Source organism: Lampetra fluviatilis, unplaced genomic scaffold, assembly GCF_964198595.1.
Source record: "Lampetra fluviatilis unplaced genomic scaffold, kcLamFluv1.1 SCAFFOLD_484, whole genome shotgun sequence".
In the NCBI taxonomy this organism is placed as follows: domain Eukaryota; kingdom Metazoa; phylum Chordata; class Hyperoartia; order Petromyzontiformes; family Petromyzontidae; genus Lampetra; species Lampetra fluviatilis.
Window position 1 is genome coordinate 685 of NW_027621597.1, and position 16,816 is coordinate 17,500.

At 52.7% G+C, this 16,816-nt stretch overlaps 1 protein-coding gene across 1 annotated transcript in view; it reads left to right on the forward strand.

The window, feature by feature from the left end:
* Nucleotides 1–1,226: 1,226 nt before the first annotated feature.
* The window catches only part of HIRA (histone cell cycle regulator), a 61,728-nt gene continuing 46,138 nt past the window's right edge, over nt 1,227–16,816 (forward strand). The window contains exons 1-5 of the mRNA XM_078885668.1: nt 1,227–1,738; nt 3,895–3,957; nt 4,426–4,542; nt 5,237–5,327; nt 6,734–6,831. Of these exons, the coding sequence (XP_078741794.1) occupies nt 1,702–1,738; nt 3,895–3,957; nt 4,426–4,542; nt 5,237–5,327; nt 6,734–6,831 (406 nt within the window). The 5' untranslated portion in view covers nt 1,227–1,701. The remainder of the gene's footprint in view (nt 1,739–3,894; nt 3,958–4,425; nt 4,543–5,236; nt 5,328–6,733; nt 6,832–16,816) is intronic.

The window sequence follows — 16,816 nt, forward strand, 5'->3', positions numbered from 1 at the left end:
CACCCACTCACTCACTCACTCACCCACTCACTCACCCACTCACCCACCCACTCATTCACCCACCCACTCACCCACTCACTCACTCACCCACTCACCCACTCACTCACTCACCCACTCACTCACCCACTCACCCACCCACTCACCCACCCACTCACTCACTCACTCACCCACCCACTCACTCACTCACCCACCCACTCACCCACCAGGAGGCGTCCATGTGGTGGTGTCCACCCTCTTCTGCGCTCTTACACAAAATGGGGGGTGCGGGATGACTGAGGCAAAGTCCATGATGAATGGGATCTTGATTTGGGGCTTTCGTGACTGCAGGAATTCAAACTCTTTGGTTGAACATTTTACTGGTAGGAACCACCTGGTTCCACCAGCCCACAGCGGATTATTGTGTCCGTCCGTCGTGCATCCAAAAATGGGAGGGGTGGGGCTGGGTGGAGAGGGGCTGGGTGGGTGGGGAGGGTGGGGTGGGTGGGGAGGGGATGGGCTCGGTGGGGAGGGTGGGGAAGGGCTGGGTGGGGAGGGTGGGGAAGGGCTGGGTGGGGAGGGTGGGGAAGGGCTGGGTGGGGCTGGGTGGGAGGCGTGGGGCTGGGTGGGGAGGGGCTGGGCTCGGTGGGGAGGGTGGGGAAGGGCTGGGTGGGGAGGGTGGGGAAGGGCTGGGTGGGGCTGGGTGGGAGGCGTGGGGCTGGGTGGGGAGGGGCAGGTCACCCCGTGGTGCCCTTATAAAACTCAACGTTTCACCTACTCACGCCGGCTTGTGCCCGCCCTCACAGTCGGCCACATTTGTGTAATACCCCACGCCCTGGCCATTGTTGACCCTGCAGGCCATTGTTGACCCTGCAGGCCATTGTTGACCCTGCAGGCCATTGTTGACCCTGCAGGCCATTGTTGACCCTGCAGGCCATTGTTGACCCTGCAGGCCATTGTTGACCCTGCAGGCCATTGTTGACCCTGCAGGCCATTGTTGACCCTGCAGGCCATTGTTGACCCTGCAGGCCATTGTTGACCCTGCAGGCCAACGTCACTTCCGGCTCCCTTTGTGCCGCACCAACACCGCACGTGCAGACCTCTCCCTACGTCACTTCCCAACTGTCACCGGAAGTTATTGACCCCCCCCCCGCCAACTTGGCCCCTCCCCCCCCCCACTCGTGACGTAATTTCCGTCGGAGTCTGAACGTCTACCGGCCGTGGTTGGTTAGTGGATCTGCGGCCTAGTCGTTAATTCCTTTCTCTCCCCCCTCTCTCGTGAAGCCTCGGTCTCGCCTGGATTCTCCGCCGAGAGAGAGCGGCCTCGGCCCCGCCAGAGCGCACGGGGGCGGCCGTGGTGGATTTGCGGCCTAGTCGCCAACTCCCCACGTCTCGAGAAGCCTCCGTCCTCGCCTGGATTCCCCGCCGAGGGAGCGCGGCCTCGGAGGGCGGCCGTGGTGGTGGATTTGCGGCCTAATAGGCAACTGTCGAGAAGCCTCGGTCTCGCCTAGATACCCCGCCGAGGTAAAGCGTCCACGGCCCCGCCGGGGCGAGGAGGGTGACGGTTGGTCGGTTGCGGCCTAGTCACCAACTCCCCACGTCTCAAGAAGCCTCGACCTCGCCTGGATTCTCCGCCGAGCGAGAGCCGCCTCGGCCCCGCCGGAGCGAGGAGGGTGCTGGGCTTGGTGTCGGCTCGGTTCTCTCTCCCCTCTCTCTCTCGCCGCGATGAAGCTGCTGAAGCCGCCCTGGGTCAACCACAATGGTGAGCGGGAACCACTACAAGATGCGTGCGAGCCGGCGGCGACGCGATCGGCTGGAGTTGGGGGTTGCTGCGTTGATTGGCCCTTGCTGTTGATGAACGTTGATGGTGGTGGTTGTGGTGGTGCATGCATGGATGCTGCTGCTGTGGTCTGTGTTTTTGTCTTTGTGTGTGTCTGTGTGTGCGTCTAGAAGCGTGTGTGTGTGTCTAGAAGCGTGTGTGCGTGTCTATATGCGTGTGTGTTTGTCTTTGTGTGTGTCTATGCGTGTGTCTGTGTGTGTCTATGCGTGTGTATTTGTCTTTGTGTGTGTCTGTGTGTGTTTGTCTATGCGTGTGTCTGTGTGTCTATATGCGTGCGTGTGTGTGTGTCTATATGCGTGCGTGTGTGTGTGTCTATATGCGTGCGTGTGTGTGTGTCTATATGCGTGCGTGTGTGTGTGTCTATATGCGTGCGTGTGTGTGTGTCTATATGCGTGTGTGTGTCTATATGCGTGCGTGTGTGTGTGTGTCTATATGCGTGTGTCTGTGTGTGTCTATAAGTCTGTGTGCATCTTTGTGTGCGTGTCTATGTGTGTGTTTATGTGGGTGGCGTTTGTGCACAGACTGCTTTACATGACATCATAACAGCAGTCTGGACCACTGGACGGGTTCCGCAGGACTGGAAGGATGCCCTGGTGGCCCCCCTCTTTAAGAAGGGGGACCGCACCGACTGTAACAACTACAGGGGCATCTCACTCCTCAGTGTGCCGGGAAAGGTCCTGGCAAGCATTATTCAACATCGCCTTGCCAGGCACGCTGAGGAGAGAGGCTTGCGGAGCCCCAATGCGGTTTCACGAAAGGGCGGTCCTGCACAGATGCCATATTTTCTGTCCGTCTGCTACAGCAGAGGTGTAGGGAATTCCAACAAGACCTACATCTCTGCTTTATTGACCTGGTCAAGGCCTATGATGCCATCAACAGGCCAGGGCTCTGGGTTGTTCTTCGTGCTTTCGGAGTCCCTGACCCTCTGCTCACGATCATTAAGGATCTTCATGATGGTGAGCGGGCCCGGGTAAAACTACGTGGCCGGGAGTCAGAGCCTTTCCCTGTACACCTTGGGGTGCGACAGAGATGTCCTCTGTCTCCCACATTATTTGACATCTATTTTGACCACAGATATAATGGGAGGCTGATCGATGCCCGGGTGCGGTGAAAGGATGGCTCCCTATTGGTCAACCACGTTATGTATGCCTATGATTTGGTAATAGCTGCTCATTCAGAAGAGGAGTTGGAGACGCTGCTGCTGAGACTGGAGCGTGCCACTAAGAGGTGGGGCCTTACCATCAGCCCCACCAAAACTAAGCACCTTTCTGGGTATTTTTACCATCGGACACTCCACCCCCACAACTCCCAATCGGTGATGGGGCAGTTGTGGAGAGAGTGGAGAGTTTCCCATACCTGGGCAGTGCTCATGACCGGCTCCGGTTTAACAGCAGAGGTCTCACTCCGAATCAGTCGAGCGGCAATATCTTTTAATCGGCTGCGTAACGCTGTGTGGAAGCTACCTGGTCTGTCGCTCCGCATGAATCTTCGGGTCTTCTCAGCCACGGTCATTCCCTCCCTTCTCTACGCTTGCGAAACGTGGACCCCCCTAATGGAACATCTTCGCCGGTCAGAAACATTTAGGCTGGCCTGCCTACGATCCTTCCTGGGTTTAACCTGCAGGCTGGATTGTGTGAGGAGCTCACAAATCCTTGAAAGATCTGGGCAAAGTCCCATCGGTAAGCTCTTCCGGCAGGCAAGGCTGCGTTGGCTGGGTCATGTAGCCCGCATGCCCAGCCACCGCATGCCTAAACAGCTTTTGTTCGGCCGGATCGAGGGGGCGAAACGGGCGCGGCAAAGGCTAGAGAAGAGGAGTGATGTGGTACAGGAGGACGTGGAGCTGAGTGGACTCGCCGATGACTGGTACCAGCGGTGTCAAGATCGGCCTCTGTGGAGGAGGCTCGTGAAGGACGCTACTGTGCAGTTGGAGGCAGTCGCCCTCCAACGACAACGGAGGGCGGAGGAGCGACGCTCACAACAACGAGCGGAGCGCCGGGCGGCTACTCGCTACTAACAGCACTTGCCTTACACTCTGTAAAGGTTACCCGGGGGATCTTTGTCTGTGTGTTGTCTTGCAGGGAAACCCATCTTTTCCTTGGACATTCACCCCGATGGACAGAAATTTGCAACTGGTGGCCAAGGTCAGATTTTCACACACGCTCACACACACACGCTAACACACACTCACACACTCACACAGACACTCACACACACACACGCTCACGCTAACACACACACACATGCTCACACACACACACGAACACACACATGCTCACACAAGCTCACATACACACGCTAACACACACACACTAACACACACACGCTCACACACAACAACAACCGCCATTCACCACTAAGTGGCGGTGACGTCACCACGACACACGCTAACACACACGTTAACACACACTAACACACTAACAAACACACTAACACACACAAACGTACTAACACATATACCAACAAAGACAAAGATCCCCCAGGTAGCCTCTAGCAGGCTGTAGGGGCAAGTGCTGTTAGTAGCGAGTAGCAGCACCTACACACACACAGACAATCGATTGTTGTTGTGGTTGTGGTTGTGGTTGTTGTTGTGGTTGTTGTTGTTGACGCAGGAGAGGATTCCGGCAAGGTTGTGATCTGGAACCTGGCCCCAGTGAGGAGCGAAGCCGAAGAGAAGAACAACAACCACCACTCCACACGCGTGTTGTGTCAGATGGACAATCACCTGGGTGACACAACAACCACAACCACTACACACAACAACAACCACTACACACAACAACCACCACTCCACACGCGTGTTGTGTCAGATGGACAATCACCTGGGTGACACAACAACCACAACCACTACACACAACAACAACCACTACACACAACAACAACCACTACACACAACAACCACCACTCCACACGCGTGTTGTGTCAGATGGACAATCACCTGGGTGACACAACAACCACAACCACTACACACAACCACAACCACTACACACAACAACAACCACTACACACAACAACCACCACTCCACACGCGTGTTGTGTCAGATGGACAACCACCTGGGTGACACAACAACAACCATCACTACACACAACAACCACAACAACAACTACACACAACAAGAACAACCACTACACACAACGACAACCACCAACATGCTACACGCGTGTTGTGTCAGATGGACAACCACCTGGGTGTGTGCGTGTTGTTGCGTGTGCTTAGCGTGTCAACTGTGTTAATCGTGTGTGCGTGTTTTTGTTGCGTGTGCTTAGCATGTGTGCACGGTGTTAATCGTGTGTACGTGTTGTTGTTGCGTGTGCTTAGCGTGTGTGCACTGTGTTAATCGTGTTGTTGTTGTTGCGTGTGCTTAGCGTGTGTGCACTGTGTTAATCGTGTTGTTGTTGCGTGTTGTTGTTGCGTGTGCTTAGCGTGTGTCAACTGTGTGCGGTGGTCCAACTCCGGCTCTCTGCTTGCGTCTGGGAGTGACGACAAACTCGTCATGATCTGGAAACCAGCAACGTGAGTCACACGACAACAACAACAACGTCAACAACAACAACATCAACAACAACAACAACAACGTCAACAACAACGTCAACAACAACATTGACAATAACATCAACAACATCAACAACATCAACAACATCAACAACAACGTCAACAACAACAACAACAACAACAATAACATCAACACTAACAACATCAACACTAACAACATCAACACTAACAACATCAACACTAACAACATCAACACTAACAACATCAACACTAACAACATCAACACTAACAACATCAACACTAACAACATCAACACTAACAACATCAACACTAACAACATCAACACTAACAACATCAACACTAACAACATCAACACTAACAACATCAACACTAACAACATCAACACTAACAACATCAACACTAACAACATCAACACTAACAACATCAACACTAACAACATCAACACTAACAACATCAACACTAACAACATCAACACTAACAACATCAACACTAACAACATCAACACTAACAACATCAACACTAACAACATCAACACTAACAACATCAACACTAACAACATCAACACTAACAACATCAACAACACTGACAACATCAACAACACTGACAACATCAACAACACTGACAACATCAACAACACTAACAACATCAACAACACTAACAACATCAACACTAACAACATCAACACTGCAACACGAGTTCATGTTGTTGTTGTGGTGCAAGTTCATGTTGTTGATGTTGTTGATGATGTTGTTGATGTTGTTGATGTTGATGTTGTTGATGTTGTTGTTGATGTTGTTGTTGATGTTGATGCTGCAGGTTCATTGGGCCCAGCGCTGTGTTTGGTTCGGCCTCGTCGCTGGTTGTTGTTGTGGTGGTGGTGCAGGTTCATGTTGTTGATGTTGTTGATGTTGTTGATGTTGTTGATGTTGTTGTTGTTGATGTTGATGTTGTTGATGTTGTTGTTGATGTTGATGCTGCAGGTTCATTGGGCCCAGCGCTGTGTTTGGTTCGGCCTCGTCGCTGGTTGTTGTTGTGGTGGTGGTGCAGGTTCATGTTGTTGATGTTGTTGATGTTGTTGATGTTGTTGTTGTTGATGTTGTTGATGTTGTTGTTGATGTTGATGCTGCAGGTTCATTGGGCCCAGCGCTGTGTTTGGTTCGGCCTCGTCGCTGGTTGTTGTTGTGGTGGTGGTGCAGGTTCATGTTGTTGATGTTGTTGATGTTGTTGATGTTGTTGATGTTGTTGTTGTTGATGTTGATGTTGTTGATGATGTTGTTGATGTTGATGCTGCAGGTTCATTGGGCCCAGCGCTGTGTTTGGTTCGGCCTCGTCGCTTGTTGTTGATGTTGTTGATGTTGTTGATGTTGTTGTTGATGTTGTTGTTGTTGTTGATGTTGATGCTGCAGGTTCATTGGGCCCAGCGCTGTGTTTGGTTCGGCCTCGTCGCTGGTGAGCAGCACGGAGCAGTGGAGGTGCTGCTCCATCCTGCGCGGACACACTGGAGGTACGGTACAACCACCACCACCACCACCACCACTACAACCACCACCACAACCACCACCACCACCACCACCACCACCACTACTACTACTACCACTACTACCACCACCACCACTACAACCACCACCACTACAACCACCACTACTACCACCACCACTACCACCACTACAACCACCACCACCACCACTACAACCACCACTACCACCACCACTACTACAACAACAACCACCACTACCACAACCACCACCACTACAACCACCACCACCACAACCACCACCACCACTACTACAACCACCACCACTACAACCACCACCACTACAACCACCACCACCACAACCACCACCACCACTACTACAACCACTACCACAACCACCACCACTACAACCACCACCACCACCACTACAACCACCACCACCACCACTACTACAACCACCACCACTACCACAACCACCACCACTACAACCACCACCACCACTACAACCACCACCACCACAACCACCACCACCACTACTACAACCACCACCACTACAACCACCACCACCACCACTACAACCACCACCACCACCACCACTACAACCACCACCACCACCACTACAACCACCACCACTACAACCACCACCACCACCACTACAACCACCACCACCACCACCACCACTACTACAACCACCACCACTACAACCACCACCACTACCACTACAACCACTACCACTACAACAACAACTACAACAACAACCACCACTACCACCACTACCACCACGACCACCACAACCACCACCACCACTACAACCACCACTACAACCACCACCACAACCACTGCTACTACCACCACTACTACCACCACCACTACTACCACCACTACTACCACCACTACAACCACCACCACCACTACTACCACCACTACAACCACCACCACAACCACCACCACTACCACCACTACCACCACTACAACCACCACCACCACTACCACCACCACTACCACCACCACCACTACAACCACCACCACCACCACCACAACCACCACCACTACAACCACTACAACAACAACAACCACTACCACCACTACTACCACTACTACTACCACCACTACCACTACAACCACCACTACTACAACCACTACAACAACAACCACCACTACCGCCACTACCGGCGGTGATAGCGATGTCGATGGTGGTGATGGTGTTGATGGTGGTGATGGTGGTGATGGTGGTGATGGTGGTGATGGTGTTGATGGTGGTGATGGTGTCGATGGTGGTGATGATGTCGATGGTGGTGATGGTGTTGATGGTGGTGATGGTGGTGATGGTGGTGATGGTGGTGATGGTGTTGATGGTGGTGATGGTGTTGATGGTGGTGATGGTGTCGATGGTGGTGATGGTGGTGATGGTGGTGATGGTGGTGATGGTGTTGATGGTGGTGATGGTGTTGATGGTGGTGATGGTGTCGATGGTGGTGATGGTGGTGGTGGTGGTGATGGTGGCGATGGTGTTGATGGTGTTGATGGTGTTGATGGTGTTGATGGTGGTGATGGTGTTGATGGTGTTGATGGTGGTGATGGTGTCGATGGTGGTGATGGTGTTGATGGTGGTGATGGTGGTGATGGTGGTGATGGTGTTGATGGTGGTGATGGTGTTGATGGTGGTGATGGTGTCGATGGTGGTGATGGTGTTGATGGTGTTGATGGTGTTGATGGTGTCGATGGTGGTGATGGTGTTGATGGTGGTGATGGTGGTGATGGTGGTGATGGTGTTGATGGTGGTGATGGTGTTGATGGTGTCGATGGTGGTGATGGTGGTGGTGGTGGTGATGGTGGCGATGGTGTTGATGGTGTTGATGGTGTTGATGGTGTTGATGGTGGTGATGGTGTTGATGGTGTTGATGGTGGTGATGGTGTCGATGGTGGTGATGGTGTTGATGGTGGTGATGGTGGTGATGGTGTCGATGGTGGTGATGGTGGTGGTGATGGTGCTGGTGCTGGTGATGGTGATGGTGTTGATGGTGTTGATGGTGGTGATGGTGTTGATGGTGTTGATGGTGGTGATGGTGTCGATGGTGGTGATGGTGTTGATGGTGGTGATGGTGTTGATGGTGGTGATGGTGGTGATGGTGTTGATGGTGGTGATGGTGTTGATGGTGGTGATGGTGTCGATGGTGGTGATGGTGGTGGTGGTGGTGATGGTGCTGGTGATGGTGATGGTGTTGATGGTGTTGATGGTGGTGATGGTGTTGATGGTGGTGATGGTGGTGATGGTGGTGATGGTGTTGATGGTGGTGATGGTGTTGATGGTGGTGATGGTGTCGATGGTGGTGATGGTGGTGGTGGTGGTGATGATGGTGGTGGTGGTGGTGGTGATGGTGGTGATGGTGGTGATGGTGTTGATGGTGGTGATGGTGTTGATGGTGGTGGTGGTGGTGATGGTGGTGATGGTGTTGATGGTGGTGATGGTGTTGATGGTGGTGATGGTGTTGATGGTGGTGATGGTGTTGATGGTGTTGATGGTGTTGATGGTGTTGATGGTGGTGATGGTGGTGATGGTGTTGATGGTGGTGATGGTGTTGATGGTGGTGATGGTGTTGATGGTGGTGATGGTGGTGATGGTGGTGATGGTGTTGATGGTGGTGATGGTGTTGATGGTGGTGATGGTGTTGATGGTGTTGATGGTGGTGATGGTGTCGATGGTGGTGATGGTGTTGATGGTGGTGATGGTGTTGATGGTGGTGGTGGTGGTGGTGGTGATGGTGGTGATGGTGTTGATGGTGGTGATGGTGGTGGTGGTGGTGGTGGTGGTGATGGTGGTGGTGGTGGTGATGGTGGTGATGGTGTTGATGGTGGTGGTGGTGGTGATGGTGGTGATGGTGGTGATGGTGGTGATGGTGGTGATGGTGTTGATGGTGTTGATGGTGGTGATGGTGTTGATGGTGGTGATGGTGTTGATGGTGTTGATGGTGTTGATGGTGGTGATGGTGTTGATGGTGGTGATGGTGTTGATGGTGGTGATGGTGGTGATGGTGGTGATGGTGTTGATGGTGTTGATGGTGGTGATGGTGTTGATGGTGTTGATGGTGGTGATGGTGTCGATGGTGGTGATGGTGTCGATGGTGGTGATGGTGTCGATGGTGGTGATGGTGTCGATGGTGGTGATGGTGTTGATGGTGGTGATGGTGGTGATGGTGGTGATGGTGTTGATGGTGGTGATGGTGTTGATGGTGGTGATGGCGTTGATGGTGGTGATGGTGTTGATGGTGGTGATGGTGTTGATGGTGTTGATGGTGGTGATGGTGTTGATGGTGGTGATGGTGGTGATGGTGGTGATGGTGTTGATGGTGGTGATGGTGTTGATGGTGGTGATGGTGTTGATGGTGGTGATGGTGTCGATGGTGGTGATGGTGTCGATGGTGGTGATGGTGTCGATGGTGGTGATGGTGTCGATGGTGTTGATGGTGGTGATGGTGTTGATGGTGGTGATGGTGTTGATGGTGGTGGTTGTGATGGTGGTGGTGATGGTGTTGATGGTGTTGATGGTGGTGATGGTGTTGATGGTGGTGATGGTGGTGATGGTGTTGATGGTGGTGATGGTGTTGATGGTGGTGATGGTGTTGATGGTGGTGATGGTGTTGATGGTGTTGATGGTGGTGATGGTGGTGATGGTGTTGATGGTGTTGATGGTGGTGATGGTGTTGATGGTGTTGATGGTGGTGATGGTGGTGATGGTGGTGATGGTGGTGATGGTGTTGATGGTGGTGATGGTGGTGATGGTGTTGATGGTGGTGATGGTGGTGATGGTGTTGATGGTGGTGATGGTGTCGATGGTGGTGATGGTGGTGGTGGTGTTGATGGTGGTGATGGTGGTGATGGTGTTGATGGTGGTGATGGTGGTGATGGTGGTGATGGTGTTGATGGTGTTGATGGTGGTGATGGTGTTGATGGTGGTGATGGTGTTGATGGTGTTGATGGTGGTGATGGTGGTGATGGTGTCGATGGTGGTGGTGGTGGTGATGGTGGTGATGGTGTCGATGGTGGTGATGGTGGTGATGGTGTTGATGGTGTTGATGGTGGTGATGGTGGTGATGGTGTTGATGGTGTTGATGGTGGTGATGGTGTTGATGGTGGTGATGGTGTTGATGGTGTTGATGGTGGTGATGGTGGTGATGGTGGTGATGGTGTTGATGGTGGTGATGGTGTTGATGGTGGTGATGGTGGTGATGGTGTTGATGGTGTTGATGGTGGTGATGGTGGTGATGGTGGTGATGGTGTTGATGGTGGTGATGGTGGTGATGGTGTCGATGGTGGTGGTGGTGGTGATGGTGGTGATGGTGTCGATGGTGGTGATGGTGGTGATGGTGTTGATGGTGTTGATGGTGGTGATGGTGGTGATGGTGTTGATGGTGTTGATGGTGGTGATGGTGTTGATGGTGGTGATGGTGTTGATGGTGTTGATGGTGGTGATGGTGGTGATGGTGGTGATGGTGTTGATGGTGGTGATGGTGTTGATGGTGGTGATGGTGGTGATGGTGTTGATGGTGTTGATGGTGGTGATGGTGGTGATGGTGGTGATGGTGGTGATGGTGGTGATGGTGTTGATGGTGGTGATGGTGTTGATGGTGGTGATGGTGTCGATGGTGGTGATGGTGGTGGTGGTGGTGATGGTGGCGATGGTGTTGATGGTGTTGATGGTGTTGATGGTGGTGATGGTGGTGATGGTGGTGATGGTGTCGATGGTGGTGGTGGTGGTGGTGGTGGTGATGGTGGCGATGGTGTTGATGGTGTTGATGGTGTTGATGGTGGTGATGGTGGTGATGGTGGTGATGGTGGTGATGGTGTTGATGGTGGTGATGGTGTCGATGGTGGTGATGGTGGTGGTGGTGGCGATGGTGGCGATGGTGTTGATGGTGTTGATGGTGTTGATGGTGTTGATGGTGTTGATGGTGGTGATGGTGGTGATGGTGTTGATGGTGGTGATGGTGGTGATGGTGGTGATGGTGTTGATGGTGGTGATGGTGGTGATGGTGGTGATGGTGTTGATGGTGGTGATGGTGTTGATGGTGGTGATGGTGGTGATGGTGGTGATGGTGTTGATGGTGGTGATGGTGTTGATGGTGGTGATGGTGTCGATGGTGGTGATGGTGGTGGTGGTGGTGATGGTGGCGATGGTGTTGATGGTGTTGATGGTGTTGATGGTGGTGATGGTGTTGATGGTGTTGATGGTGTTGATGGTGGTGATGGTGGTGATGGTGGTGATGGTGTTGATGGTGGTGATGGTGTTGATGGTGTTGATGGTGGTGATGGTGGTGATGGTGGTGATGGTGTTGATGGTGGTGATGGTGTTGATGGTGGTGATGGTGGTGATGGTGTTGATGGTGGTGATGGTGGTGATGGTGGTGATGGTGTTGATGGTGTTGATGGTGGTGATGGTGTTGATGGTGGTGATGGTGTTGATGGTGTTGATGGTGGTGATGGTGGTGATGGTGTCGATGGTGGTGGTGGTGGTGATGGTGGTGATGGTGTCGATGGTGGTGATGGTGGTGATGGTGTTGATGGTGTTGATGGTGGTGATGGTGGTGATGGTGTTGATGGTGTTGATGGTGGTGATGGTGTTGATGGTGGTGATGGTGTTGATGGTGTTGATGGTGGTGATGGTGGTGATGGTGGTGATGGTGTTGATGGTGGTGATGGTGTTGATGGTGGTGATGGTGGTGATGGTGTTGATGGTGGTGATGGTGGTGATGGTGGTGATGGTGGTGATGGTGTTGATGGTGGTGATGGTGGTGATGGTGTCGATGGTGGTGGTGGTGGTGATGGTGGTGATGGTGTCGATGGTGGTGATGGTGGTGATGGTGTTGATGGTGGTGATGGTGGTGATGGTGTTGATGGTGTTGATGGTGGTGATGGTGTTGATGGTGGTGATGGTGTTGATGGTGTTGATGGTGGTGATGGTGGTGATGGTGGTGATGGTGTTGATGGTGGTGATGGTGTTGATGGTGGTGATGGTGGTGATGGTGTTGATGGTGTTGATGGTGGTGATGGTGGTGATGGTGGTGATGGTGGTGATGGTGTTGATGGTGGTGATGGTGTTGATGGTGGTGATGGTGTCGATGGTGGTGATGGTGGTGGTGGTGGTGATGGTGGCGATGGTGTTGATGGTGTTGATGGTGTTGATGGTGGTGATGGTGGTGATGGTGGTGATGGTGTCGATGGTGGTGATGGTGGTGGTGGTGGTGATGGTGGCGATGGTGTTGATGGTGTTGATGGTGTTGATGGTGGTGATGGTGGTGATGGTGGTGATGGTGGTGATGGTGTTGATGGTGGTGATGGTGTCGATGGTGGTGATGGTGGTGGTGGTGGCGATGGTGTTGATGGTGTTGATGGTGTTGATGGTGGTGATGGTGGTGATGGTGTTGATGGTGTTGATGGTGGTGATGGTGGTGATGGTGTTGATGGTGGTGATGGTGGTGATGGTGGTGATGGTGTTGATGGTGGTGATGGTGTTGATGGTGGTGATGGTGGTGATGGTGGTGATGGTGTTGATGGTGGTGATGGTGTTGATGGTGGTGATGGTGTCGATGGTGGTGATGGTGGTGGTGGTGGTGATGGTGGCGATGGTGTTGATGGTGTTGATGGTGTTGATGGTGGTGATGGTGTTGATGGTGTTGATGGTGTTGATGGTGGTGATGGTGGTGATGGTGGTGATGGTGTTGATGGTGGTGATGGTGTTGATGGTGTTGATGGTGGTGATGGTGGTGATGGTGGTGATGGTGTTGATGGTGGTGATGGTGTTGATGGTGGTGATGGTGGTGATGGTGTTGATGGTGGTGATGGTGGTGATGGTGTTGATGGTGTTGATGGTGGTGATGGTGTTGATGGTGGTGATGGTGTCGATGGTGGTGATGGTGGTGGTGGTGGTGATGGTGGCGATGGTGTTGATGGTGTTGATGGTGTTGATGGTGGTGATGGTGTTGATGGTGTTGATGGTGGTGATGGTGTCGATGGTGGTGATGGTGTTGATGGTGGTGATGGTGGTGATGCTGTCGATGGTGGTGATGGTGGTGGTGGTGGTGGTGATGGTGCTGGTGATGGTGATGGTGTTGATGGTGTTGATGGTGGTGATGGTGTTGATGGTGGTGATGGTGTCGATGGTGGTGATGGTGTTGATGGTGGTGATGGTGTTGATGGTGGTGATGGTGGTGATGGTGTTGATGGTGGTGATGGTGTTGATGGTGGTGATGGTGTCGATGGTGGTGATGGTGGTGGTGGTGGTGATGGTGCTGGTGATGGTGATGGTGTTGATGGTGTTGATGGTGGTGATGGTGGTGATGGTGTTGATGGTGTTGATGGTGGTGATGGTGGTGATGGTGGTGATGGTGTTGATGGTGGTGATGGTGTTGATGGTGGTGATGGTGTCGATGGTGGTGATGGTGGTGGTGGTGGTGATGGTGGTGGTGATGGTGGTGGTGGTGGTGGTGGTGATGGTGGTGGTGGTGGTGATGGTGGTGATGGTGGTGATGGTGTTGATGGTGGTGATGGTGTTGATGGTGGTGGTGGTGGTGATGGTGGTGATGGTGGTGATGGTGGTGATGGTGTTGATGGTGGTGATGGTGTTGATGGTGGTGATGGTGGTGATGGTGGTGATGGTGTTGATGGTGGTGATGGTGTTGATGGTGGTGATGGTGTTGATGGTGTTGATGGTGGTGATGGTGTCGATGGTGGTGATGGTGGTGATGGTGTTGATGGTGTTGATGGTGGTGATGGTGGTGATGGTGGTGATGGTGGTGATGGTGTTGATGGTGGTGATGGTGTTGATGGTGGTGATGGTGTCGATGGTGGTGATGGTGGTGGTGGTGGTGATGGTGGCGATGGTGTTGATGGTGTTGATGGTGTTGATGGTGGTGATGGTGGTGATGGTGGTGATGGTGTCGATGGTGGTGATGGTGGTGGTGGTGGTGATGGTGGCGATGGTGTTGATGGTGTTGATGGTGTTGATGGTGGTGATGGTGGTGATGGTGGTGATGGTGTTGATGGTGGTGATGGTGTCGATGGTGGTGATGGTGGTGGTGGTGGCGATGGTGGCGATGGTGTTGATGGTGTTGATGGTGTTGATGGTGTTGATGGTGGTGATGGTGGTGATGGTGTTGATGGTGTTGATGGTGGTGATGGTGGTGATGGTGGTGATGGTGGTGATGGTGGTGATGGTGTTGATGGTGGTGATGGTGTTGATGGTGGTGATGGTGGTGATGGTGGTGATGGTGTTGATGGTGGTGATGGTGTTGATGGTGGTGATGGTGTCGATGGTGGTGATGGTGGTGGTGGTGGTGATGGTGGCGATGGTGTTGATGGTGTTGATGGTGTTGATGGTGGTGATGGTGTTGATGGTGTTGATGGTGTTGATGGTGGTGATGGTGGTGATGGTGGTGATGGTGTTGATGGTGGTGATGGTGTTGATGGTGTTGATGGTGGTGATGGTGGTGATGGTGTTGATGGTGGTGATGGTGTTGATGGTGGTGATGGTGGTGATGGTGTTGATGGTGGTGATGGTGGTGATGGTGGTGATGGTGTTGATGGTGTTGATGGTGGTGATGGTGTTGATGGTGGTGATGGTGTTGATGGTGTTGATGGTGGTGATGGTGGTGATGGTGTCGATGGTGGTGGTGGTGGTGATGGTGGTGATGGTGTCGATGGTGTCGATGGTGGTGATGGTGGTGATGGTGTTGATGGTGTTGATGGTGGTGATGGTGGTGATGGTGTTGATGGTGTTGATGGTGGTGATGGTGTTGATGGTGGTGATGGTGTTGATGGTGTTGATGGTGGTGATGGTGGTGATGGTGGTGATGGTGTTGATGGTGGTGATGGTGTTGATGGTGGTGATGGTGGTGATGGTGTTGATGGTGGTGATGGTGGTGATGGTGGTGATGGTGGTGATGGTGTTGATGGTGGTGATGGTGGTGATGGTGTCGATGGTGGTGGTGGTGGTGATGGTGGTGATGGTGTCGATGGTGGTGATGGTGGTGATGGTGTTGATGGTGTTGATGGTGGTGATGGTGGTGATGGTGTTGATGGTGTTGATGGTGGTGATGGTGTTGATGGTGGTGATGGTGTTGATGGTGTTGATGGTGGTGATGGTGGTGATGGTGGTGATGGTGTTGATGGTGGTGATGGTGTTGATGGTGGTGATGGTGGTGATGGTGTTGATGGTGTTGATGGTGGTGATGGTGGTGATGGTGGTGATGGTGGTGATGGTGTTGATGGTGGTGATGGTGGTGATGGTGTCGATGGTGGTGATGGTGGTGGTGGTGGTGATGGTGGCGATGGTGTTGATGGTGTTGATGGTGTTGATGGTGGTGATGGTGGTGATGGTGGTGATGGTGTCGATGGTGGTGATGGTGGTGGTGGTGGTGATGGTGGCGATGGTGTTGATGGTGTTGATGGTGTTGATGGTGGTGATGGTGGTGATGGTGGTGATGGTGGTGATGGTGTTGATGGTGGTGATGGTGTCGATGGTGGTGATGGTGGTGGTGGTGGCGATGGTGGCGATGGTGTTGATGGTGTTGATGGTGTTGATGGTGTTGATGGTGGTGATGGTGGTGATGGTGTTGATGGTGTTGATGGTGGTGATGGTGGTGATGGTGTTGATGGTGGTGATGGTGGTGATGGTGGTGATGGTGTTGATGGTGTTGATGGTGGTGATGGTGGTGATGGTGGTGATGGTGGTGATGGTGTTGATGGTGGTGATGGTGTTGATGGTGGTGATGGTGTCGATGGTGGTGATGGTGGTGGTGGTGGTGATGGTGGCGATGGTGTTGATGGTGGCGATGGTGTTGATGGTGTTGATGGTGTTGATGGTGTTGATGGTGTTGATGGTGTTGATGGTGGTGATGGTGGTGATGGTGGTGATGGTGTTGATGGTGGTGATGGTGTTGATGGTGTTGATGGTGGTGATGGTGGTGATGGTGGTGATGGTGTTGATGGTGGTGATGGTGTTGATGGTGGTGATGGTGGT